Source organism: Halichoeres trimaculatus, unplaced genomic scaffold (genome assembly GCF_033239565.1).
Source record: "Halichoeres trimaculatus isolate MK-OKI-2021-1 unplaced genomic scaffold, fHalTri1.1 fHalTri1_scaffold_23, whole genome shotgun sequence".
NCBI classification, from domain to species: domain Eukaryota; kingdom Metazoa; phylum Chordata; class Actinopteri; order Labriformes; family Labridae; genus Halichoeres; species Halichoeres trimaculatus.
The window spans coordinates 13,562,014-13,589,480 of NW_027437201.1; the positions used below are offsets into that span (position 1 = coordinate 13,562,014).

The window sequence follows — 27,467 nt, forward strand, 5'->3', positions numbered from 1 at the left end:
GTTTCAGATTTCAAAATCAACTTTTCAGACGACTCATTTTCACGCTTTTAAGGTTTATTTCACACTTTTTTTCCTCACGACTTGGTAACAAGTTAAATACGACTGGTAGTTTTCTCTCGCTGTGTCGTTCCATGTTTCCAACGGCCCCTGAAGGCAGCAGGAGCTCATCTGTTGGACAGGGAAACTAATCAGGAGCGAAGTAAAGTCTTTTCAGTACTGCTAGCTCACAGGCTAGCAAGCTGTTAAAGTCAGCCGTCCAAGGGAACATGGAATACAGTTTGTAAATGAAGAGAGATGCCTTTTCTATAAATCAGACAGCACTGAGCTGTGTTTTAGGAACACTGTTTTGTTTCTGCGCCGAAAGTAACAACACGGACAGCCTCAGTCCAGCTGAAGCTTGCGGCTAGCTTATTAACATTAGCGGGGAAAATAAGTGCAAGTGGAGGCAAGAAAATGGAGCTGGACGAAGTAGTCCTGTATCAGGACGAGTCTGGGAACTCTACTATGATGTCCGAGCGAGTCTCGGGTCTGGCCAGCTCGATATACCGAGAGTTTGAAAGGCTAATCGAGAAATACGACGAGGACGTGGTGAAGGAACTGATGCCGCTGGTCGTCGCAGTCCTGGAGAACTTGGACTCGGTGTTCGCTGTCAACCAGGAGCACGAAGTGGAGCTGGAGCTGCTGAAGGAGGACAACGAGCAGCTCGTTACCCAGTATGAGAGAGAGAAAGCACTCAGAAAACACGCAGAAGAGGTGGGTTTCACTAAAAATGACAAAGTTGTCTGCAGCCCGGATTACAGTTACAGGCTCAGGTGCTTTGCTATGGAGAGATTTAATCACGAATCTGGGGCGAAAATCTGGCATTTCCCATTTGAGATGCCCTTAAAGAGGTTATTACACAGTTAATAACAAGTAGTATACACTACCTCTTAATATTATTTGTTTCGGGACTATGCAGGAAGCACATTTGGACACTAAAGCTACTCATTCTGAAACAGTTACTGTTTTTTTTGACAGAGGCTAACCCCTGCAAACTTTAGGAGTCATAATACCAGATTGGGTGGATTGCCATACCAAACCATACCTGGGCCATTCATGACATTTAATCGTTAGAGTTTGTTTTTTAAGCACATATTGTACTTCGATAGAAAGAATTGTTAAGAATTGTTAACACCATAACAATAACAAAGGTTAAATCACATCCTAGTAGCTGTGATTGCAACACGTATAACAAAAAAACTCATATAATCAAGCAGGGATTTAATTATAATGGGTGTGATATTCATTACTGCTCATAAATAGTAAGGATGAGTTTTGATTTTTTAATAATCGTTTAATAATAACATTAAAGTACCTTGTGTGACTATTATCTTTGTATTATTAACAATCAAAAACGATACAGTTTTTTGCTGGTAAATAACAAAAGACTTCTCAAAAATCATGAAAACATTTTTATTAAAGTATTCATTCAGTCTAGTGTAGCAGCTCTGTCATCAGTCATACTTCATCCCAACAGAGCGGTCTATGTTTGCACAGTGACACATACAGTTGTTGGGTGTCACACTGACGGGCTGTGGTAACAAGCCTCCCCAACTTTTCTATGAGATTACATCGTTTTTAGGTCACTGCTGTTTGCAGTTCTCGCTAGTCTTTCTAAAAATGTGGCTGAAACTATTTAGAGTTTTCCACAATGGTTGTCCGTCTAGTGTTTAATCTTGAAAGCAGACTAAGCCTGTGTTAAAACCACGGTACAAGCAGGCTCGCCAGAGACATGAAAGCTACGCTTGTATGTGTTTGACTAGAGTCAATATTTAGGATAAACGTACTCCATGCTTTGTTTTTGTGCACTTGTAAGTGATCAAAGTGCCTTAAAACTGTCATGACATCCTCAATGATTCCCTGAAGAAACCTAATAAATAGCTAATCCTGTATAAATTGTGAAAATGATCAAAATATAGAATAGACCAGACCTCTGTTAAATAAGAACACATCAAAAAACAGTAGTAATTCAGATCTAGAGTTTTATTTCCCACTCCGTCTGGGATAAATGTCAGTTTATGCCACACCTCACTCTTATCCACTCTGTTAGCACTGAACTCTTCAGCTAAATGTTGAATGACAAGCACAACAGGTCACAAAACAGTGTGTGAATTATTTATGTCAAGTCACAACATGTTGCCAAAGCTCACTGGACGCTTTATTAGTATGTTATGGACTTGAATTTGTCTCGTCTCCTCTGGCTCCTGTGTGTAAAATACCACATACATATAACCAGTCAGGTGTCATGCTGGTGTGAGCTGTAATATCGTTCATGCTGAGATGATGTCATAGGTCTTGTCCTTTTACTCGACATCCTCTCTATAGGAGAGGTCAGCCTCGGTGCATGTCTGTGGAGCAACATGAATGAACAATTGCGTTTCAGGATGCAGCTATAGGAAGCCAGAGAGATGAGATTATTGAAAAGAGTGGTTCAGTTTGCAGACGGCTTCTGTGCAAACTTTTTTTTACAAAGTAATGTAAATTAAAGGGAAGTATGAAGAAGTCATGTCAGTTTCTGCTCCTGGCCGTCACCCAATAAAACTCACGTCCTTCTGCATTTTCTGTAAATGCTGATTGGTTAAAAGGTCAAATCTTGTTATGCATGGGAAATCTTTAGTGGTTAATTCGAACACAGCTGGATCATAACAGCATCTTTTCCCACGCTTGTGCCGTCGAAGTTTGTACTACGTCTTCAGCATCCAATTATATCACCAAACAGCTTTTTATGAGGACACAGCACTTTACTGAAAGTAGTAGTAAAGCCTGTAAGGCAAAAAAGAGGAAATAAAGTCATTTATGCCAGTCATAGAGAGAAGCAAAACGAATCAGTATCTTAAGCAGATAGTACCCTGACAGTGTGTTAGAGTTCAGTTTTAATAGTAAAGGCCAGAGGCAGAAATCCTTATGTGTGCAACTTAATCTGACTTGAGATTGAATATTTTCACTTGAAACAGGATCCTCGCTGAGCTTATTTCTCACCTGCAGGACTTCTTTTTTGAAAGTCAAGAGGAAATCCTTTTCTTTATTTCTCAAGCTCGCTGGTTTATTTATATTATTGTCTGCAGTGCACTTTCCCTGAGATAGACTCAGAAGAAGAATGTAAATTCACTTTAACTTATTTTCTGGCATTGCTGCTAGTGCAGAAAAAGCTCTGACTAAAAAGTAAAATGATGACTCAACAGTCTTCAGTCAATGCCAACTGTCTGTTGTAGAATCATGACACAGCTCTGAGATGTACACCTGTACTTCCTGATTCAGAAACCTGATACCTGTGCGTGCTTAAATCCACACGTATAGACTCACATGCAACAACTCAACAATACCTCATATTGTCAATGTCAACCCGTAGTTACTGACTAACCTGTTGCAATCCACACAGTTTAAAGATCTCACAATAGGAGAAAACACAGTCAGACTCTTTCAGAAATGATGTGAATAATGCTTCAGATTTGGAATTTGTTACATTCAGGACACATGTGTTCACAGTGTAGCAACTGCCCAGTCAAGTGGGGTAAATCAGTATCCTGGCACTGACTCGGATACTAAGCAGCTCATTTGGGCAACAGGTCACTGCAGAAGCAAAGAAACAGACTGATCTCACCAAACAAACTCATTGTAAGCCCGGCTCTAAGCTGCTGCAGGCCCAGAGGAATACCTCTTTTAGTAATTTGTCTCAGCAGAGCAGAGGAAAAGGCAAGGCAGGAAATTCTTTGGGAAAAACAGAACTTCCCTCCTTGTCAAGTCAGGGATGTAAAGGCTCCAGGCTCATGCCAGATTCCTCATCATCACTTATCGTTACTGTGAGCTCTATAAAGTAACAGCTCAGGAGAGTTGGTGTGTGGAGTAACACTCAGGAGAATAACCTCATGTGACATGAGCAGAATGTTGCTAAAGGATTAAAAGCCATAACAAAAATGGAGGTTATGCTAACGCTAGTAGCCTGTCACAGCTGCCATAATATTTATGGATCCTGATTTTGCAGAAGCCAACATGAATTCTCCACCCTGTGGACTCATAATGATAAACAGAAAAAGGAATAACAACACCAAGCTCCAAAGATAATGTGAAAAATGTCAAATAACTCTCTCCTCATACAGTCCCCTGTTTGTTGTTGAGCACACATCAAACCACTGTGTTTAACCACCGTAACTGATACACATATTAGCAGCTTTTAGTACCAGTATCGTTTTGCTGCAGACTCACTTTTTTTTCACCAAAGGTTGTTTGTTTTGTCACACTCCTTTGATTATAATGCACAAGTCTCCCAGGCTTTCTGCCGGAGTTTCTCGATCAGTTATCAGCATCCAAGGTCTAATAGCTAACAGCCCAAAACACACTAAAAGGAGTTGATTTCACTCTCTGTCAATTGACTTCCAATACAGTGGAGCCCTGTCTGTGTGGGTGTGCTCACTCTTGTGCACGAGCCACATGTGTCTGTGTGTGTTGGCACTTAGGGACAAAGGCAGCATTATACATGCAGTGTTGGGGGAAGAGGGCAGAGTGCACATTGAAGCGCTGGGACACTCATTCTCTGGAGCGCTGTCATATGCACAAGCCTCCTTCTGAGGTCATATGATGAGCAGCAGGGTGTGAGAGGGAGATGTTAGGAATTGCTCAGTTAATGATGCAGCAGTGTGTGCTTTCCAGTTTGCTGGTTTTAATCGTTCGAAGTGTCCAGAGAATAATGCATTCCTATCATTTATTCCTGTCTGCTGTCTAAAATGAACAAAACAAAGTCCAGCTTGCAGATTAGTGGGCACACCCCGACTCTGAACCCTGCTGTCTTCAGTTATGCCCAGTGCTCAGCTAATGCTCTTAGTAGATTTGCATGGGAAATGCTGTATAACTATCAACAGGTTACTTCTTAAGATGCTCCTGCAGACCCACCAGGCCTCCCACAAATCCTTCACCCTTTGCCCTAGAAAGAGCCAGTCATAGGAACTTAGTCCAGACAGAGAAATCAGTCCAGTCTTCTTTAGTTTTTTTATTCAGGATGTACCGATCGGTGATATCGGTTATTGGTGTATTGTGCCCCTCAGTATCCGTGGGAAGAGATCCATGGTGCTGGTCCAGGCAACAGCTCTATGCCTTTTTTTTCTTTACCAGCGCTCTTTGCTACTTGATTTGAAATGTTACCTCTGATGCACTTGCTTTTTTTTTTGCTCCATTGCCAGTCAGTGGGGTATAAAAGTTTACATTTGAAAAGAACTTTGGTACATTCTGAAGCTTTTTTTGCTGGTAAAAATTTAAATATTTCTTGCCTCTAATAAATATTAACTCCAGTAACTCAAAATACTCTTTTTTTGCCTTTTACCCAAACATTACTAGTCTTGTCCGACAGTAGGGCATGCAGGTTATTATTTAACATCGGTTATGGTATCTGTATAGGTCGATACCAGGGCCCAGGAATCGGTATCGTAACCACAAAAGTTGGATCGGTGCATTCCTAGTTTTGATTAAAACAAATTGTGTGTAAGTTTAACTTGTTTACATTAAACATTTTGATTTTTCCCCTTTTTTTTTTTACATTTTCGGACGCCTTTGTACATTCTGTTTGTGTAACTCAAAACAGATCTGCACAGCTGCAGCTTTACTTTTTAGAGTGATGTTTGGGAGTGTTTTTTACTTAGTAAATGGATTAAATGTGCCTTGCAAGCAGTGAAATGCTAAAGTTGTGTGTCATGTTTTATGAGATCACTAATGATTCACTAATTGTACGTGACATTAATACAACACTTATAACAATTATAACACTTCATGTGTTGGCAACGCTTAAACAACTAGTATTAAGCCTCTTGGATAATGAAGTTAGAATTTAAGGATAATGCTGTCTGGAAACAAGTTTCTATCAGGCCTCAGAAGGTTTAAAACTATTAGATGTAGGCGCTCACTTTTATGATTTGCTCTGTCTTTGCTATAAAAAAATACTTAAACTATTTTCTTTAATGACTATGAGTAAATGCACAGAACAGTTGAATAATGTTAGAATAATCCTTCTTCAGAATCATTTTTTTCAGTCATCCTCTTGTGAACACCTCTAGAGAAAAGGCTTCTGGGCTCTCAGGTGATCCTCATCTACTTGCAGATAAGATCCATCCTCTGCTCAGGACCCAGCCACAGGGCAGCTCATCCAACATGTGGACCAGCATCATAAGACTGCAAGCTCAGAGGCACGGCAAAAACGTTCCCCGCCTGGCATCAGACACCTGAATCAGCTGACCAGCCGATAGATTTATCAGTAGTGCTTGTATCAATATGTGAGATACACAACAAGGTTTATACAGGATTGAAATGAGGCCTAAAGGTGCTTTAAATTCACTCTCTTATTTTTCATGTAATTTCTGATCTGTCTTGACAGGCTGTGTTTCATAAACAGCCTCATAATTGCCAACAGGCTGCAGTGATTGACCCGGCATTAACTGGATTAGTCTTTTGGAGAATTTTGAGTTAGTGGCTGTAAACATCATGCCGAGCCCTCGGTCCTGAGGGGTTGTTACTTCTGAGTCTGCAGATATAAAGAAGTCATAGCTTTTTTATCTAAAAACCCTGAGAGAAGGACTGAGGTTAGCAACAACCGCTGCTGTGAAGATCAAGAAAACAACCTTGACACAAACATCATGTGTTACTAACTTGCAGAGTAAACTGTGCAAGTCGCTGTATAGACTCACAAAAGCTGAACCTCTCCTGCGTCAGTCAGGAAGCCAGCGCTGTGCACCTGTTGTGCAGAGAGGTTAGATGACTTTCACAATGGACAGAAGACAGATGCTGTGTGCACACTGCTGGCATGAGTACGTCCTTATCACGCATGCACTTGCAGGACGTGGTCCAACACATCTCGATTTCAGCGCTCACTGTTTTTTCATCCACACTGTGAAAGGAGTGAAGTCAGAGACAGTGGGGACGATGAGGTCAGTGAGAGCTGAGCAGATGTCAGAACTGGCAGAGAGGAACTAACAGCCGTGTGATGCATCTCTTCTCTGCTGTAACAACAAAAAACAAATCTCTTAAACAGTCCCTGAAAGGGAGTTTTCAAATTTAGAAACCTAGTAAGTGAGCAGAAGAAAAAGTGTGTTTAAGGTAAGGATGAGAGAAAAAAACAATGTATCGTTATATCAGGATTTTTTGCTCAATGATATAAAACTGTGATCTTTTTGTTCAAAAGTCTTTTTTTTTCCCCAAAATTTAAGTCTTTCAGTTTAGTCTTTGTTTATGAGCTGGGTTGGAAAAAAGTTTAGATGTCCCCGGAATAAATCTTAAAAAAAAAGACTCACATACGATTTGCTTTTTTTGGGGAAAATATGGCTCCTGATATAGTCTCCAGACATTATCATCACTCAACTTTCATCATTCAACTTTCAACATGATCTGGTGTTAAAAAAGCAGAGGAAAAATTGCATAAATAAAAACTATTGAAGAATTGCAATTTAAATCGTATCGGGACACCCCAAAAAATGTACTGGCCACTGAGCCATTCTATTGTATGTTATAAACATTTTATTTTTTCTTTGAATTTAAAATTGAAAATATAAGCAGGAACCCTGGTTCTTTATTCAAAACAGTTCTTTTTTTTCTGTCTGTGTCTGCAGAGGTACATCGCCTTCGAAGACTCCCAGGACGGAGAGAAGAAGGACCTCCAGTGTCGAGTGCTGACGTTGGAGTCACACACTCGTCAGATAGAGCTGAAAACAAAGAACTATGCAGATCAGAGTAAGTCAACATCTCACTACAGGGGCTGTGCTGGCTGTATTATTGGAAAGCACACACACACACGCACGCACGCACGCACGCACGCACACACACACACACACACACACACACACACACACACACACACACACACACAGACTAGATACCATCGACCGTTTGCAGGTCTTGTGACTGTTTGTTGGCCTGATGTGCCAGAGGGCAGATGGCCTGCCATGTTGTTACTGAATAAAGGCCATTAGTAACATACTACGAGTGTTTGCTTGCCAAGTCGGCTAAATGAGCTGTAATTGAATAGATCAAACTTGTTTCAGGCTCAGAAAGGTTAAGGGCATTACTGGAGGATTTCTGGAGCTTAGGCTTTGATAAACTTGTTAACTTTATCTGCAAAACGAATCCTTTATGGAGGGCATCTTGTATTTTTAAGATATGAACCAGAGCTAAAAGCCTGAAACATGAATGGAAAACTGAGTTGTTATCACATTTCCTGGAATTAGATGACCCTGTAAATGCTCAGTACAGTTTTATTTTCCATCATTTTGAAGTTATTTTTTGATATGAAAAAGAGATGAAAGTTTATATTTAATCATTTTTACACTGTTATCTCTCAGGATATATGTAGGATACACGTTTTATATCCTTTAAATGAGCCTCGATTAGGTTAGAGGCATGTTACAGTGATCTCTCTAAAACCAGCAGATAGTGTTGATGAAAACAATCCTTTCAGTAGTTTCTGTTCTGCAGCTGCATGGCCTGTTATAGCGTTTGTGCTTTTGTTTGACCATGTGGTTTTTCCTCATGCAACGAAATCTCAGTCTAACAAACATGAACACTAAAACCTCAAATAACATAAGAGCAGTGCCCTCTAGAATTACTGTGAGTGTGGTGTGTTTGAGGGCTTTAGAAGAAATCCACATGACGTGTGCATGACTGTGCAGTCGTCAGTGTGTGTGACTGCTTTTTTGTTCCACCACAGCACTGAACCACATGCTTCATTTACGCTCAGGGAAAACTTGAGAGCACTCAGATAATTTATTTTTCTTTCTTTTTTTAATGTGATACTTCCTCTTTTTTCTGTTTAGGAGTTTCATTTGTCTCAAACTCAGCTCAAAGACCACATTTGGAGCAGTGGGACTGAAATCAATGAGCTGCCTTAAATCCTGACATCGGAACACACATCAGTGCAAAGGAGGGGTCATAACCACCTGAACACTGAAGTTACAAACAGATTCAATAAAGAATCAGTTAAAGATAATTTGGTTTGTTCAAAAATTATTTATTTATGCATCTAAATTAGAATTTTTCTTCTAATTCACTCTTTTATTAATGTGAGACTTTCATTTTTACACCTTTGTTTTTGACCTGAGTTATTTCTGATGAACCGCTAAACCACTACTTCCTCTATTAGCTCTCACAACCCCATCGAACCATCATTTCCATCACTCCATGCAGCTGCTGTCTGAATTCTGACACTCTTCGCTGATTATGAAGGGGTTTTCTAACCTGGTTGGAAACTGGTATTTTTTACTTTATGCATCTTGTATGAAACGTTTGGCGCTCAGTGCATGGACAACTGTAGATTTCCGTTGGTGTAAATCTTTCTGAGTGGATCGTTTTGCTTAGCTGGAAAGGAAATCACAAACAAAGGGCTGCGTGCTGTTTTGACTACAAACTCAAAGCACCTGAGAGCTTCAGATGATGGATAACTAACGTTGCTCACTGGGTATGATAGAGGCTGATGGTTGTAGATTCTTAAATCTGTCATTTTTTGGACTTTTATTATAGAAAAATGTGTTAAAATCAACTCTGCCATCTTTTTTTTCCTCGAATTTAACTATATATGTGACTATTGTTGTCTAAATCAAACCAGCTGTTTATAAGTTTTAGTGTTATGGCATCTAAATGGGTTGAAATGTTGGTAATGTTGAGAATTTGATCCATAAGTGAAGTCTGTGTATCAGACTTAGGGCTTGTTGATGCTTTGAGGCCCTCTTCTGGCCAGAAAATGTCATTGCAACAACTCTTTACTCCCAAACCTCAGATAACAATCAGATGGATCCATGTTTTGTTGAACAGCTTGAGTATTTACATAAGTAAACTTAATTTGATGTGTTTAATATTTTTAATCTTAACAACTGTTTCTTTTTTTTTTCCAGTCAGCAGATTGGAGGAGAGGGAAGCAGAGCTCAAGAAGGAGTACAACACTCTCCATCAGAGACACACTGAAGTATGCTCTCCTAAATCATGTGTTCACATATGTCTTTACAGCCATTACAAGCTATTCAATCTAAACATGTGCCTCCTTTATAAAACCAACACTATGTATGACTCACTGTGCTCACAGATGATCCACAGCTACATGGAGCACTTGGAGCGAACAAAGCACCAGCATCCAGTGACCCCGGTAGAGCCCACAGACGCAGGCACAGCCACAAGCACATCAGGCAGGACAAGGTGAGATAACCTGAGATGTCACTGCTTTTCTCAGGGATGTTTTTCAGAGTCGTTATGATCACTGGAGAGTGATTGACAGTGTAAATAAAGATCTATAGATCCCAAGCAAACTTCTGACAGCGTCACCACATTGTTGGAATATATGTAGGTCACCGTATTGGATCTTAAGACTCCTGGCTGATCCTCAAAGCTCTGCATTGGTGCAGATTTAACCACTGAAGGCTCCACTCCCACACAAATTCAGTGTATATTCCCACAGGCAAGAGGGAGAACTAGGTCAGAGAACCTGTCTCACTAGACAGATCCAGCAACTTTACTCTTTTGTGTTGTTTAAAAGGTAGCTTTGATCTCAAACACACCCAGTTTTGCTCTCCAGTTTACTCAAAGAAACCATTATTGAAACGGTGAAAATCATCCCGTAGTGAGGAATCTTTGAGGCAAGGGAGCATGAAACCATAAGTATTGTTTGTGAATTAGAGTTTTTTTTCCCTTAACAACTGTTGTGCCTCTACTTGTGCTGGTTGTTTTGATGCTCATAATTTAATACCGCCTTAATCTCATGACACTTTGTCAAGTTTTTATCAGCACCTGAAGGAAGCATGACTATAAACCCTTTCCAAACAACAAAATTGTGGTTCGCCATTGATTATGAGGCAAGTGATGGGATGTTTGGTGAAAAATGCTTTCAAGAAGAAGAAACTTGTTTTATCAACTCTGCCAAGGAGGTTATGTTTTTTGCAGAGTTTGTCTGTTTGTTTGTCTGTGAACTACATAACTCAAAAAGTAACAAACAGATCTTGATGAAATTTTCAGGAAATGTTCAATATAGGATAAGGAAGAAGAGATTAAATTTTGGAGGTGATCTGGATCACCATCTGGATCCAGGATTTTTTTAAGAGGATTCTTTATCATTGTGAGATAGGGCTGTATTCACCATATGTGTATTTAACTCCACCATAAATGGTTGGATTGCTTTGCAAAATAATACAAGTCAAGGTCACAATAATTTCTGATAGATGTAAAGTACGATCCAGATCCTGGCAATATTCTGGATACTAAGATCTTGAATATGAAATATGTACTGGGTCATCATAATTTTCAACACTTTCAGGCAACAAATTATCGTACAATCCTGTAACTGCATTATACTCCCTGAAAGGGAGTATAACATTAAAGTAGGACTAAAGTGTTGCGTGACAATCACAATATGCTTGGCGGAGGTCTGTGATCTCTGAGTGCTTTTCTAGTTTTATTTAACATTGACCACTTTTACTCTGCATGTTTGTGTTTCCAGGCCAATTGTGTACTTACAAACCCTTCGCATCCCCTCCAGTTAAAGGAGATGTACTGAAAACCCTTCCACACTCACTTATTCACTCACTCTTTTTAATCAGTCTCCCTGCTTTGCAGCCAATAAGCTGCAGAGTCTGAGAACAGGCGTATGGAACGAGCTGCCTCAGCATCCAAAAGAGAAAGGGGGGGGGCGGGAGGTGGGGGGGTGTTAGATGGGGAGAGACACAGAGGGAGGAGGGAGGGTTGTTGGGTGCAACCAGAGAGAGAGAGGGAGAGCGTCAGAGTGTTCCCGACTGCACAGCAGCAGACATGTTGCTTCTCTGCAGAGGATTGTGAGAGTGAAGGAGGATAACAGAATCACCTGCTTGAAGAGGAGCTGCTGCTGCTGCTGCTAACAGCCTCTCGCTGCTCTGCTCCGTTCGCCGCTGCGCTGCTGTAATCAGTCCCTGCTGCTGATGCCACCAGGATTACCGCTGTTGTGACCGCTGCTGGCAGGTTGCTCTGTGTCTGCTTAACTGCTGCGTTCAGAGGCTGCTGCTTCACTGCTACAAGGATACAGCTCTCTGACCTCAGCTACATGAACTTGCTGATGTCCAGTCAGAGGTCTGCCAGTTTGATGGTTCAGTGACCCCCACCTGATCTGCTGCCATCATCTGTGCCCCCCACATCTTCTGGTCCCTGTTCAGGCACTGGGCCATCATCTGGGGGGGCCATGAGCCCCGGTTGTATGCTGCTGTTTGTTTTTGGCTTTGTTGGAGGAGCGGTGGTCATCAACTCAGCTGTGCTGGTCTCTCTGTCGGTGCTGTTGCTGGTCCACTACTCTGTCTCTACTGGCGGCTTACCTGCCCTTCCTTCCTTACCCTCCTTACCCAAAGCCTGCAGGTATTTTGTCTGTATTTTGTCATCAGTTGTGTTATTTCATTGTATCTATTTTGTGTATCTGTAACCAGCTGCCGGCTGGTGGCCATGCAGTCGCAGTGCTCCTCTCATGTGGGTGTGTTACAGTGTGAGACAGCGTGCTGAAAGTAGGTCAAGAGAGAGATGTGAAAAATGGCAGAGTCATACCTGAAAGACTACAGCATCTTAGTGGCATCCACCTCACCTGAGTTTATATGACTGATCTCATCATTTTATTCCTAATTTTACAAAAACAGACTTGTGGTATGGAAGTGATGGTGAGAATGTGATATTTCCCCTCATCTCTCGACTCAAAAAAAAAACAAAAGGCAGTGAGGGTGACCATCAGTGGCCTGCATGTGACCTCCTCTTCTCAATATGGTGGTGTGTCCATTGTTTTGAGGCTGCTGATTTTCACTGCTGCCGGCCGGCCGGCTGCTCCTTTCACTGTGGCACCCATTGTTGTGCTCGCCTCGTGCTATATTTTTAGAGTAGCTTCTGGTTTATAGCCAGTCTATGCTACCAAGGCTCACTTCAGTCTGTTGTTAACTCTCAATAAATAACATTGAGCATTAATTTGAAAAAGAAAACCTTTCTGCAAGAGAGAGCCATGTGTCTTCAAAATCTCATCTGCATTTTATGGTTTACAGTCCAATTAACGTCCAACAGATTTTTGCTCAGTCAGTGAATAAATAAATCACTATGAGATAACTTTTAATTTAGAAGTCAGCTGGTCAGAGAGTTATTTTGAGAGATGGATATTGTGTTGTGAAGTCTTTTCGCTGACCTCCTGCAGCACATGGGCGAGTAAATCTTCACCATGGAGTCAGATTAAAGTGGCTCTGTGTTATTGCCTGAGCTGAGGTGGGAGGTGATGAAGTTTATGAGACAACCAGCTTTATTTTCCTCCCCATCGTTTTGGTGCCAAGCTGTGTGGGGAGAATCTCTGCAGCAACACCTCTTTGTGAAGTCCTGGTGTCACGTTTAGCATCTGTGGTGTCATGCTGATGTAAAAAACAAGATCCTGCTGAAGCAAACTGGAAATGACTTTAGACTGTGCAACAAACAGAAACTCATTCATCACTTTGTGTTATAGCTTTTCTGTGAGGTGTCACTTCCAACATGGAGATTGTGCACAGGCACTCAGACTAATGAAAGCGTGTGTGACCTGCTGCATCCTGAAGGACAAGTCCCATACCATCCACATATTACTACCCAGGATAACTCACATGTTTTTTTCCTTACTGTTTCTATTTTGAAGTTTTGTTTCCTACCATAGAAATCTTTATCTTGAGGCACAGTCAGTAAGAATATCTGAATAATGCCAGATCAGATTCCCTTCCTTTCTCCTTTTTGCATCATCTTTCTTTCTCTTTGACTCTGCATCCAGAAAGGAGCGTCCCATCTCCATGGGCATTTTCCAGCTCCCTGGGACTGATGGTATGACCCCAGACCTCCAGAGAGAACCTGTGGACACTTCCTCTGAACCATGGAGATTTAACAACCTCAGCCATCCACGGTCCAACACCAGCCTCAAGGTACAACACGAACTTAACATGACTCACACAAACATTTAAAATCTTTTTTTGAAAATGTCCTCCTGTCACTAGTTATCGGGTGTGAAGTTACCGTCTCAAGCTGAGCTTCCCACGGATCATACCAATGACATCATCCCCGGCTCATTTAGAAGAGTTTGTGGAAACGAAATTCAAACACACGATGCCAGTAAACACCGAAGAAAGACTACATTTCCATTCAGAGAGAAAGGATTGTTCAGTGTGTCCAGAATATTTAGCAGCTTGTGTCAGAGAGTGTGTGTGTGTGTGTGTGAGTAACAGGGTGGCTTAGGGCCCAGCAGGCAGAGGAAGTGGTACCATTTGGGGCCTTCCTTTCACCTAAAGGGAGGGTGGAAAGGACAGAGTGTCTTCTCATTGTTGCTGTTGGAAACCATGCTTCGAGCAAGGCTCCATTGTGAATATTAATAACCTCCTCATAAGTATTCATTACACTCGAGCATGGTGGCATGGACATCCAAAGACTTGGAACTGAATTGAGTCACTTTAATTTTAGAAACAAGTTTCAGGGTTTTGGTTTTGTTATTTCATGACTTTTATGTTTTTCTTTCTCTGACTTGATAGTTTTTTTCCTCCCATCTCAACTTGCGTTTTTGAGGGTTGGAGAAGAGTCTTCATCAGCAGAGGGAAGCTTTCCCCACAATGGCGACTCAGGGATACTATAGCAACAAAAGAGTGATGCAAATTCAGACAAGGCATGTGAAAGGAAATCCTCCCAGCAGTACAAATAGACACACAAAGATCAGAATCCGTTTGAGAGAACAAATCAGTCTGCAATTATCTAACATTGTTTCATTCAGCTTCTGTGAAAGCTTCAAGTCCTCTCCTGTTGTTGAAGTCTTACAACCCGCACTCATCTGTTTTCAAGGTGACAGAGGGATCAGTGTGGATGCTTTGTTGTCATCCCGATTGATTCTCTTCCATCAGGCCGTGCTATTTATAGAATGAAGCCACTTGAATGACTGGATCAAAACAAAACAGAATTAGAAGGCATGCCGCATAGTGCTGCTCAGAGCTGATGAAACAAAAGAGTTTGATCTGTGCTGTAAATCCACTCTATGTTTGTTAATTTGCACGGGAAGCTTTTCACATATAGGTGACCTTGTGTCCAGGTGTAAATACTGTTTTTAATGAATGGTTCATTATCCGTCTTGGTGTCACTTATGTTGTGCCTAAAAGATCTTTAAAATCTCTCAGCCTGATGACCAGCTCTTCTCTATGAGAGCAGAAGAAGAAAGTGTGAAGGAGAATTTGCTCAGTCTGGAAGCTGATCAGGACCAGGTAGACCCCGAAGACAAAATCTAACACAGCATCCACAAACCTCGGCTTGTCTTGGAGTTGTGTTTCTGACTATGCAGTGGTGTGATTTAAACAAAATTGCAAAAGTACTTTCACAAATATTTAAGTTGTTGATGTGGAACGTGAGCTCTAACAAGTTGTGTAAGATTTGTGAAAGACCCCTGGTTGCATGTTGAGGGACCGCTGCATGGTTAAGTTGATAAGAAATCGAGGACCCCAAGGCTTCTACCTCTCTTAATACAGTCGTTTTCATCTTTTTATCATCTCTCTTTTGTCTTTGTCCTCCTAAGGATGAACTGGCTGGTGCAAACCGCGCAGGCTCCAAACCCAGCACACCAACCAACCAGGGAAATGCCTCCAAAAGTGGAACCCCCTTGTCCTCACAAGCTGGAGAATCCAAATCCAACATGTCCTCTCAGGGTGGATCCTCTAAATCAAACACTCCGTCTACAATCAGCGCTAACTCTCAGTCACCCACAACTCTGTCTCCTAATGACGGAGAGTCAGCCAGAACGAGGCCTGTGTCCAGTGTTGGAGGTGGGTCTGCCTCTGTGACCCTGTCTACTGATGCTTCAGATGTGGCCATGGAGTCGGTGAACACACCTCTTCAGGAACAGGAAGCTTCAGATGGATTCAATAAGAACCTGGACAGAAACAGCGGGAAACCAGAGAGCAGTAAGAATATTTCTGCTGTGCAGGAAGGGCAGATGGGTAAGCTGATGGATTGGTCTCTCATCCACTAACCTGTCATGTTAAACTTTCACAGCTAGACAGTGAAGGCTTACTTATTCTTAATTTTGTATTTCTTGTGTTTGTAGCTGGAGCTGAGGACCTGGAGAAATCAGAGGTGCAGGCCATCATAGAGTCTACACCTGAGCTGGACATGGATCTGGGAGGCTGCAGAGGAACGAGGTAGAGGGCCTACGACTAGTTGTTGGATTAGAGGCTAGAGATGTGAGGTGATGGATCCTTGAATAGACTGAGAAACAAAAGTTTTGGCATCAGAAATATGCAACAAGTCTGAATTTGAATATGACTTTGCAAAACCTGCTGGTTGGGTTTTGAAGAACAACTGCTGTAAAAAACTGTTGTGAAAGCATCAAAACTGGGCATTAACTTCACTTGGTATTTGGCCTGGTTTGTGGAAAATGATCTTTTTTCTCAGCTTTCTGTCAGCTTTTTATGTTTAACACCAGATATTTCTTCCAGAATGAGATCACACTGCACCTTCATGATTCCTGCATCATCATGTTTCATCTTTTGTCTCTTCTCCTCTCTTTTTCTTGTGTCAAACCATCCAGCACACCGACTAAAGGTGGAATAGAGAATCTAGCGTTCGACCGTAACACTGACTCTCTGTTCGAGGAGCTGTCCTCAGCTGGAAATGATCTGATCGGAGATGTTGACGAAGGAGCTGATCTGCTGGGTAAGAAAGAAGCTTCATGTTACGGTATTTGATACTGTAATCTGATCTATGTCTCTTTTTTTTTTTTACTCACATTCTCTGAACTATTTTGTCTTTGGTTTAATTGTCTCACAGACGAGTTTTCTGGTGTGTATCAATAATTTTACCCCACATAGTTTTATATTATATAGCTTCTCTTACTCATCATTACTTTAGTTCCCTCTGTGACTCTGTTTTGGTAGTAGCAAATCGTTATCAGCATATTAATTTAGAGTGGCACTTGTGTGTCATGTTTATTTGTTTAAATACACACATTTGACTTATCAAGCATCTTTGAATGTCTCTTGCATGATTCTCAGACTACAACTTTTTAGGTAAGACCGAAGAATGATATTAGTGTGTAGGATAGACATGATGTTTTCTTTTGGCATTTTGTTGTTTAGAGCATGAATAGCTGGCATCCTCTCACTTTGCGCCCATGTTATGGGTGCCTCTTTGCAGGTATGGGTCGGGAGGTCGAGCATTTAATCCAAGAGAACACGCAGCTGCTAGAGACCAAGTAAGTACTCGTTTTAAATTCATATAAAATCATGCACATGAATAGAGATATCTTCCTGCTGCATCTTCAAGCAACAGGACAGTGCTGCCACCCTGTGTCTAAAGCTGTTATTACACTCTTATGTGTTTACTTTTTGTTTAGAAATGCTTTGAATGTGGTGAAAAACGACCTGATAGCACAGGTGGACGAGCTGACCTGTGAGAAGGAGGTTTTGCGCGGGGAGCTGGAAGCTGTCACTCAGTCCAAAACCAAATTAGAAGAGAAGAACAAAGAGTTGGAGGAAGAACTCAAGAAGTGAGTTGTTAACCAGCTTTCTTTCCCTCCACATACATTTATACAGTGAAAAAGCATGTCTGCTAAAGACTTGTAATCTGTCTCTTGCTTGCAGAATTCGGGCTCAGCTTGAAGAGGCCAAACAGAAGGTCAAGAATGACAACGAGGATGATGTGAGTCATTACTTCTCACAGGGTCATATATCTGTTTTTTTTTTTTTCAAAGATAAAATAAGTGCTCTTCTAACGTATATTATTCTGTGTGAAATACTGCTTCTTTTCCTTTCAGAGTGACGTTCCTACTGCTCAGAGGAAGCGCTTCACCAGGGTGGAGATGGCCCGAGTGCTGATGGAGAGGAACCAGTACAAGGAGCGGCTGATGGAGCTGCAGGAGGCGGTCAGATGGACAGAAATGATCAGGTAAAGCAGAACGAACAGCCAGTCGTCTCTGCATCACTTTGCCTCAGTTATAAAAGTAAACAAAACATGATTTAATAAAGCACAGATCAACTGAATTATTAGAGGTTAACTGGTTATGACTCTATAAAACTTGAATAAAATCATGTCATTCCAAAGTGGTCTTTTATAACAGCTGCACAATAAATAGTAACAGCATCAACGACTGTGTTGTGATAATTCAGTTTCTGTTATCTAACTCAGGATCTGACTCTCATCCTCAGTCTGTTTGATTCATTCTGTCTCAGGGCTTCAAAGGAGAACCCGGCTCTTCCAGAGAAAAAGAAATCCAGCCTCTGGCAGTTGTAAGCTCCTCTTTTCTTCTCACTTCTTCTCTGAAATACCAAGCGCAGTGTGACGTCTTTGTTATTTACTTGTTTCATTTTGCTTTTCCTTGTACTTCATGTGGTTGTTTTCTCCAGGATGTAGGTAAATCTTTGACATGTTGACATCTTGACTGGGCTTCTGTGGTTTTCATCTTAATAACAAACTCTTAACAGAGGAGAGCAAGGCAGGAAAAACCTCTGATCTCACATCTGAGCTTCTTTACTGTCACCTTTATCTTTTTTAAATCTGTAAAGTGAATCCAAACAGAGGCTTAGGTGAGATCTGAGGTTGTACTAATGCACCTGTTTGCTCACAGTCGAGCTGAATGAGACTCTCCTTTGTTCAGTTTCATTAGGAATGAGCGTGTCTTCATTCTGAGGGTGCAGGTTTTTCAGCTGTGGGATTGGGACAGGTTTTTTTTTTTATAAGAGGCGCAAAATCTGATAAAACCACCATCTCTCCTGCCCCTTTTTTTCTGTGTGTGTCCCTCCATACTCTGCCTGGTGTTGTTATGTGTGTGTGCAGGAGGTGTGTTTTGAAGGTTTCTGTGCAAAGGGGGAGGGGAGTGAGGAATAATGGTGGATGATGTTGCTCAAATACAAAGAAAATGTATTTATATAGCAACATTTAGCTGAGTATATTTCTTTTAATTAAGAAAAAAAAGTAATAGCCTATTTTGTTTTTGTGTTAATTGAAGTTATTCTGTTTAAATTATTTATAATCTGATCACAGGGTCAGGGGGTGGGAAGTGTTTTTGTCGGGTCTGTTTTGCTCTGTGTTGTAAACTAACGTCCCAGTCAGTGCCCATCATTAACCCTGCTCTATCTGCTCTTCAGAGTTCATGGGAGATGTATTTGAGTCTGTGTGTGAAGCTGGCATGGTGTGTTGGCATGGGGAAGTGATTTTTTTATCCTTAATTGTTGAACCCAACCTCTGTCGCTGGAGCTTCTGCTTGTGTCCACCCCTCTATATGTTTGTCTGTGTGCTTTTTCCCCTTTATCCCTCCCCACTTCCCCGCCCTTACACCTCCAGTTTCAGCCGTTTGTTTAGCTCGTCGGGCGGGGCGGCCAAGAAGCCGGCGGTCGAGGCTCCAGTGAACGTCAAGTACAACGCACCAACCTCTCAGATTCAACCGTCCGTTAAGAAGAGGAGCAGCACTCTGCAGCAGCTGCCCAGCGACAAGAGCAAAGCTTTCGATTTCCTCAATGAGGAGTAAGTGGAAAAACACGTGTGTGCTTATGGAAGATTTCAGACACCAACAAATCCATTTCTACACAAATGGATGTTTTATTTCAGCAACAAACACTTTTTTGGGGGTTAGAAACAGGAAGAAAAAAATATTTAGCAGTATTTAGCGGTCAGCTAAAGTTTAAATTCATCCTTTTTCAGTGAAGGGATGGTGTCTGAAGCACATTACGTTTGATCCTCTGTCAAGTTTATCAGTTCAAATTCTTTTGCACACAACAGCAACTATTTCCTCTTTTTCATCTTCCAACCCAACCTGATGAGCATATGAAAGGCATATCCATAGAGCTGTTTTTCTGTCCCACAGAGTGGCAGCAGATAATGTGGTGTCCAGGCGGGAACAGAAGAGGGCTCAGTACCAGCAGGTCAAAGCTCACGTCCAGAAGGAGGACGGCAGAGTTCAGGCTTACGGCTGGAGTCTCCCTAAGAAATACAAAGTAAGGAGATCACACCCTCTTTTCCTCTGTAGACTGTGGTTGATCTACAGTGATTTATTTGATTATTGATCTACAGAGATTAATTGAAAGGTTGTGGTTTTTAATCTTTTTCAGACTAATGGTGGTAATGCAGAGGGTAAGGTGAAGAATCTACCTGTTCCTGTCTTCCTCAGGCCTCTGAATGAGAAAGATGCTTCTATGAAGGTTTGTCCTGAAAATGCATCATTCCATACCAAATAAATCAACATCATGAAACATTTGTACAAAATGTAGTTTGAATAAAGTTAGTCTTTTACCAACCACACTAACAGATCAAAATGGAAGTTTTTAATGGTTATGTTTTAGAAAACAAAACTTGATATGATTAATTTAGAAGGCAAAGGCTTTGACTTAGATAATACAGGAATACTGTCTGTAAGTTTCTCTTGAGACATGAGCAAAGGCCCAAGAGGATTGCTGGTGCATTTAGAGAGTAGCTTAATGCCGTTTTGCTAGCTGATACAAAACTAGAGTGTTAAAGACAAGAAACACTTGAAAAAACTGCAAGAATATTAAATAAACTGACATCAAGATGTTTTTTTCTCTTTGATTGCTCAAATGTATGCATCCTAATTTGCAAACGTAATATCTAAGTGCTTTGACTGTGTGTCTGTCTTTCAGTTGTGGTGTGCTGCTGGTGTGAACCTCTCTGGAGGGAAAACCAGAGATGGAGGCTCCATTGTAGGAGCCAGTGTTTTTTACAGTGATGTACCAGGACCAGAAAGCCCTAAAAGAAAGATAGGGTCTCAGAGCAGCCTGGACAAACTGGATCAGGAACTCAAGGTATTATTACTCCAATGCCACAAGGATAGATGGTAATAAAAACACTTATTACATATGGAATGCTCAATATTTACGCTCAGTGTTCGTTTTGTTTGTTTATGTTTGCAGGAGCAGCAGAAGGAGCTGCGGCAGCAAGAAGAGATGTCGTCGCTTGTTTGGATCTGCACCAGCACCCAGTCCACGACTCAAGCTGTTGTCATTGATGCAAACCAACCGGGGAACATTCTGGAGAGTTTCTTTGTGTGTAACTCCCATGTCCTCTGCATCGCCAGTGTCCCAGGTCAGCACATGGATTTTAATTTCCAGGATTTCATAGAAATCAGTGTGCAAGCAAATCCGTTTGCTTACCTACAAGTGTTGACGTTCATCTGTGCACTAATGAAGGTGCAAGAGAGACCGACTACCCCGCTGGTGAGGAAGTGGCTCCAAACAGTGAGGCAGAAGCAGTCGGAGAAGGCGTCTCACAATCAACCAATGACAGCTCAGCAGGAGGCGACGACATGCTGGGAGGTATCACTGTGGTTGGATGTGACGCAGAGGGAGTTTCAGCTGTTCCTCAGAAAGCAAACAGCCCAGGTGAAGGTCTGAAACATCATCATCATCATCCTTTATAACCTCCACAGAGCACTGATAACAAATCCTTCCCACAGAATCCAAAACAGCAGAGGAAGCCACCGAGGCAACAGAGGCCAGTGCAGGATCTGCTGACCAAAGAGAGAGCCTGAGGGGAGTCTACACAGAACACGTCTTCACAGATCCACTCGGAGCTCAGCAGACGGCGGAGGCTCTGGCCAACTACACTCAGAGGTAACATCAGGAGCCCCATTACCCAGCACAGCGTCGTCTGACTACAGAGGGTCCAATAAAGCTGCTCATTTTATTAGAACCATTAAAGTGAACGAGCAACAACATCACATCACCGTAAAGCTGTTTGCTGCGGTCGTGAAAGTTATGAATATGTTTGGAGGTCCATTCTTAATCCAGCGCATTAATCTTTGCTACTTCACTTAGTGAGCGTGTTATTTGCTCTCAGCTTGCTCTTAAGTCGACTAAATGGTCTGTAACAAGGTGAAGGTCTAAGTATGCGTCCAGTGTCATCACTTACTGATGCTGGAGTTTTTGGACTAGAATACCGTACGATGCACCAAGTCCTGAAAACCCTTTCAGTGCAGAAAAATGCAGATAGTCTTTTCTTTTTGACTGATTTCCTACCTAAATGTCTGCCCACTGTGGCATTAGACAAAGCAGCAACACTAATTTTTGTTGTCTCTTATTTCAGAGAGAGTGATCTGCTGAAAGACGGAGTGAGCTCCAACCCTAACGCAGAGGAGCAGGACCTGATGAGAGAAGAGGCTCAGAAAATGAGCAGCGTTCAGCCGACCATGTGGCTGGGTGCACAGAATGGATGGTGAGTTTCTGTTTGCCGTGCACGCTCACATAGTTTGGCCATCGTTAATTTGATTATTGATTAATCTGCTTTGATTCCAGCGTGTACGTCCATTCCTCTGTGGCTCAGTGGAAGAAGTGCCTTCACTCTATAAAGCTGAAGGACTCTGTGCTCGGCATAGTGTGAGTACAGCATGAAACTCCTGTTTTACTCATGTTGCTTCATGTTTGAATGTTGGTTGACAACATCTGTTTCTCTCTGACAGGCACGTAAAAGGACGTGTGCTGGTCGGCCTCTCTGACGGCACTTTAGCTATATTCCACAGAGGAGAGGGTGAGGAAATAAAACATACTTCTGATCATATAAACATGGCAAAAGATAAAACAAAGCATGACTCCTGTCTTTGTTTTTGTCAGACGGACAGTGGGACCTGACCAACTATCATCTGTTAGACCTGGGCAGACCTCACCACTCCATCCGCTGCATGACGGTAGTGCATGACAAAGTCTGGTGTGGCTACAGGAACAAGATCTATGTGGTGCAGCCAAAAGCAATGAAAATAGAGGTAAAGATAAAAGATCATCCTCACTTTTTCAAAGTAGAGAAAACGAGTCCTGTTCAGAGTTTATCAAGGGAATAAGACGTGGATTAGTGCTTTAATTGAGACCTAAAAGTGTCCCAGACCACAGCCTATATTTTCAAAATCTTCGAAGTGAATTTATGCTTAAATTAAAAAGGCTTAAAACAAAAATCCCTTCTTCTTGTCTGCATCATCCTTATCTTACACAGAAATCCTTCGACGCCCACCCTCGTAAGGACAGTCAGGTACGTCAGCTGGCCTGGGATGGTGATGGGATCTGGGTTTCCATCCGACTGGACTCCACTCTCAGGTTGTTCCACGCTCACACCTTCCAGCACCTTCAGGATGTCGACATCGAGCCCTACGTCAGCAAGATGCTGGGTCTGTTCACTCTCTCTGTCTGAGCCATCGTTAGACACTTTGACTCGCTCTGATTTGTCTTTGAATGCATTTCTGCACCTTATTATTCTTAGGCACGGGGAAACTAGGCTTTTCTTTTGTGAGGATCACGGCCCTCATGGTGTCGTGTAATCGTCTGTGGATCGGCACTGGGAACGGAGTCATCATCTCCATCCCTCTGACTGAGAGTAAGTGTAATGCTGTCCCTTCCTTATGATCAGGATTAGTTACACAAATTGTATTCTTAAAAATATCTCTTTCTGTGTCTATCACATTTCTCAGCAGCAAACAAAGTGACCAAGGGAGCAGGAAGCCATCCAGGAAGTGTAGTTCGTATCTACGGAGATGACACAACTGACAAAGTGACGGCTGGGACGTTTGTTCCATACTGCTCCATGGCGCATGCTCAGCTCTGTTTCCACGGTCACAGAGATGCTGTCAAGTTCTTCACCGCTGTCCCCGGTAAACATGATCTGCAGTTTGAAGGGACTGACGATGATGATTAAAACTTAAGAGTTGCTTAAGACTGCAGAGTGGCAGATATTTGGGATCAGCTTTTAGATAAACAGAAGGATTGTAATTTCAGGTGATATTACACACATGCATGCACATCTTTTAAGAGCTATTGATCCAGAGCTGAGCCGAGCTGAGATCTCATGTGAAGAATTTCAGAGCAGAAAACCACAATCTGGCCTCTCTTGGTGATATTTACAGTTTGTGACTCTGTGCTCTCTCAGGTCACGCCGTTCCATCTGCAGCCTGTGGAGGAGAAGCAGCAGGCGACAAAGCAGCAGATGCCACGACTCAGGAAGGAACCAAGTCCATGTTGGTGATGAGTGGAGGAGAAGGTTACATCGACTTCAGGATGGGTGAGTCTACGACATGAACCAGGGGACAAACAGCCGTTAACGCTGCTGCAGCTGTGGATAAACGTGATCTGTGTGTGTGTGTGTGTGTTTAGGTGATGAGGACGGTGAGGGAGAAGATGGCGACGACCCCCAAATGAAACTCCAGCCTTTCCTCGCTAAAGCTGAGCGCAGCCACCTCATCGTCTGGCAGGTCATGGACGGCGAGGACTGAACTCCGACCTCAGACTCCTGAGGCCTGATTTGCCTTTTCTCTCCGGCCGAGGACGATGACTTCAGTCGGACGACTCTGCTCTGCAGGCACAAGTTTAATCAGCACTTTTTTTTCCTCAAACCTGAACAAATGAGCAAAAACAGCTCTGGGAGCGATCTCAGTGATATACTGCACTGAAGCGGTGCAAAGAGATGAAAAACTGCATGAATTTATTTCATTTTGAGATGTTTTTTTTTAATTATTTTATGGATTTCATCCTGTTATAATGCCTCTCTCTTTCTTTTAATCGTATTCGAGGTAAAACTGTTGTGAGTGCAGACGTTTTGTTTGCTCAGCAAATACAACAAACTCTGATGTCTAAAAGTTCCCTTCTCTCAGCTCAATTATCATGCAGGAAGTCTTTTGATGTTACATCGACATAACATAATCATGTGTGAGCCCCCAAAAGTCATCTTTGAATCAATCTGGTTCGTCTCATGTTTTTTTTTCATCTTTTTGGGAACTTGGTTCTTGATTGTAACCCAGATCACCGTTTGTCTCCCTGTCCGTGTTTGTTTACGTCACATGCAGTTCATCAGAATCAGGTTTAGCATCTGAGGGAGCAGAGGACGACCCAAAGCTCAGCAGAACTTCAGAGATAAAACAAAAACAAAAACAGGCCCAGTTTATGCCTCTTGAGTGCTTAAAATCATTTCATTCCAGTGACAAAGCTGAGGACATTTTCTTGAGCTTAAAAACCTGAAGGTTGTTTGATATCATTGCACTACTCTGCAGCTTTTACAGAAAACTCTCTGTAACATATCTGAAGCAGGTGTACTTCGTCTGAGATTCTGACCCAGGGGCTAAGAGCTGCTGCAAATCCTCAGACAGTTTTTAGCCTTGCAAGCAGCATCACAGTCATTATTATGTCAAAACAAAGAACACAAAGTCACATCAGGTCAAATTTTATTGCCCATAGTTTTCACCTGATACTTGCTAAATTAACGTCCATCAACTCCATCTTTTCTTTTTGTTTAGTGCTTCTTCTGAAACTGTTAGCATGTCAACATTTGGCTTCAAGCTGAGCATAGTTTCATGTAATCCCTGGCATGACTGCAGACTTTAGTTCAGAGATCTGCAGGTATTTATTCAATCCAATTTGAAGCTTGGCTCTGTGGCTTGAATGCAACGATTACAGCACAAATTAGAGGTTCAGTAACTGAGTGACAGTCAAAATGACAGCCGCAAAAACCTTTTAGAATCAAATGAAAAGCTGAATCTACTACACTTGTACCACTGTGTAATTTCCACCCTCTTTCTTTGAGTTTGTTTTATGTTCAGTGCTGAAAAACTGAATGAAATCAACCATCATACGAGGCTTTGTCCCGTCCTCTGCTCTTCGTCTGCTGACCAGCTCAAGCTTGTAAACACTTTAAAAATCTGCCTTACGTATCAGGGGGAGAGACGCCTCGCTCACAGGCTTCTCAAGAGTGACAAAGTATTTATTTTTGCTCGGAAGAATGTGTTTGCTACCAAAGGATCAGGAATTAAAGATTAATCGTTTGCTACGTGCAGTGTCTCGTCTAACACGGCACTTTAGAGCAGCATGTACGAGTCTGCCTCCCTGTAGATAGCATGCAAGCTTTTGTAACAGATCCTTGTGTAAAGATAAGATATATTTTTAAACTTTCATACTGAGAAACGAGGAGAGAGGAGAGTGAGTGAGGAGGAAACAAGCAGTTAAGGTTACATGCCCCATCTTTAAACCCTCATGTTTTCATTCAGAGGTCAGGATTGTAGAGTCATTTTTGTTTTGTCCTGCCCATTTTTGTACAGAATGATAAAAACATGTTTATCTGACGCACTCAATGATCTCCCCTCCTGACCTGCTATCTGATTTTTCAGAAAACGTTAAGTCTATTTTTATGACCTTTTTATTCTGACTACAGTGCATATGAGTGTGTATTACTGAGGAGGCTTTGGTGTGTGTATGTATGTGTGTGTGTGTGTGCTGTCTTGGAGGGGAGGGTAATGTTACTGCAGTGTAGCCATTTCAGTATTTATTTTCAATGATTGAGCCTTTGCAATTCAGAATGTAACTTTGTACATTGAATACAAAGATGAATATATATGATTATATATAAAAGAGAGATGTGAGTTTGGGTTAATTGTGTTAAAAACAGCTATTTCTGTTGGATTAATCTGATTTTTTAAAACTCAGCTATGCACTGTGTCTCAGAGGAGAGGGGGCAGGGCTTCAGACCTTTATTTTCGTTGTTGCAGCTTGTCCACAGAACCAGTTTGTGACTCTTAAACAGGATCTCTGAAGCAAAAGAGCAGCTTCATCTTCATCCTCCTCTGCAGGTCTGTGTCAGTCAGCCCCTCTCATCTGCATAGATATCATCAACTTCATGAAGACCTCCTGTCTTCCATGTGTGAAGTACCTGAATATTGTACTTCTTCTGCATCTCTAGCCTTACTTATTTTTAACGGTAAATTAAAGCGATCTTTCTGGGCGACTTTGTCTGCTTGTAATGATTTATCTGTCTTCAGAAATGAACCATAGCTTAGCAAGATCACATGATTGTCATGAGACTCTTCTAGGAGCAGTACAACGCAGAACTGTATGTGAGGGGTATTTAAGAGCAGGTTCTCCTAAAGAGATTTACTAAGATCCTCTTTGGCTTCACTGAAATATTCACGGCTTTTTGGTTGTCAATGTGGTAAATATTCTTAAAGCCGTATTCCTCCAGAATTTGAAAATAAAACACAACAAACCACAAAATTTCTAAATGAATGCTACATTTTTAACACATAATCTCTAGATCTTTAATCCAGAAAGTGAATTACAGGAGTGTCAGATCCAAGGTATCCCTGTAGTGCCAAACAGAACAACAAATGAGAAACAAGATTAAACATAACTGTAACTTCTTGACGGTGCATTTATCCAGTCAGAAAAAAAAGTTGTTTTATATTTGAACACTTTAAGGTTGTTTGAATTACACAATGTCACACTCATCTGTTTTGTTTTGAGATAATCATGTTGAGTTTTTGAATTCTGAAAATGCCTCACAACAGCTTAAGAGTTTGACCTTTTACAAGAGGCATCTAAAAAGATCTCTATGTGTCATACTGTGACATTTAGACAAACTTTGAAGATATTCCCTCCAGGGGTGCTTCATCCAAGGCTGTGTTGGTTTTAGAGGTGGGATGTCTTCAGAGTAAACAGCTTTTAATTTATTCCTCCTGTAACGTTCGT

General features: G+C 41.7%; 1 protein-coding gene across 1 annotated transcript; it reads left to right on the forward strand.

Moving 5' to 3' along the window:
* Window positions 1-140: 140 nt before the first annotated feature.
* Window positions 141-27,129, forward strand: spag9b (sperm associated antigen 9b). Its single transcript, XM_074662771.1, has 29 exons — window positions 141-753; window positions 7,626-7,746; window positions 9,900-9,970; window positions 10,088-10,197; window positions 13,778-13,925; window positions 15,551-15,971; window positions 16,079-16,172; window positions 16,562-16,686; window positions 17,167-17,224; window positions 17,366-17,518; window positions 17,613-17,670; window positions 17,786-17,916; window positions 18,201-18,257; window positions 19,312-19,491; window positions 19,832-19,961; window positions 20,076-20,165; window positions 20,622-20,783; window positions 20,892-21,063; window positions 21,168-21,359; window positions 21,434-21,590; window positions 22,063-22,191; window positions 22,272-22,352; window positions 22,436-22,503; window positions 22,587-22,735; window positions 22,960-23,131; window positions 23,224-23,337; window positions 23,432-23,611; window positions 23,887-24,018; window positions 24,111-27,129. Exons 1-29 carry the CDS (start codon window positions 454-456, stop codon window positions 24,227-24,229), a joined length of 4,074 nt encoding a protein of 1,357 aa, XP_074518872.1. The 5' UTR covers window positions 141-453; the 3' UTR covers window positions 24,230-27,129.
* The last annotated feature ends 338 nt before the right edge of the window (window positions 27,130-27,467 follow it).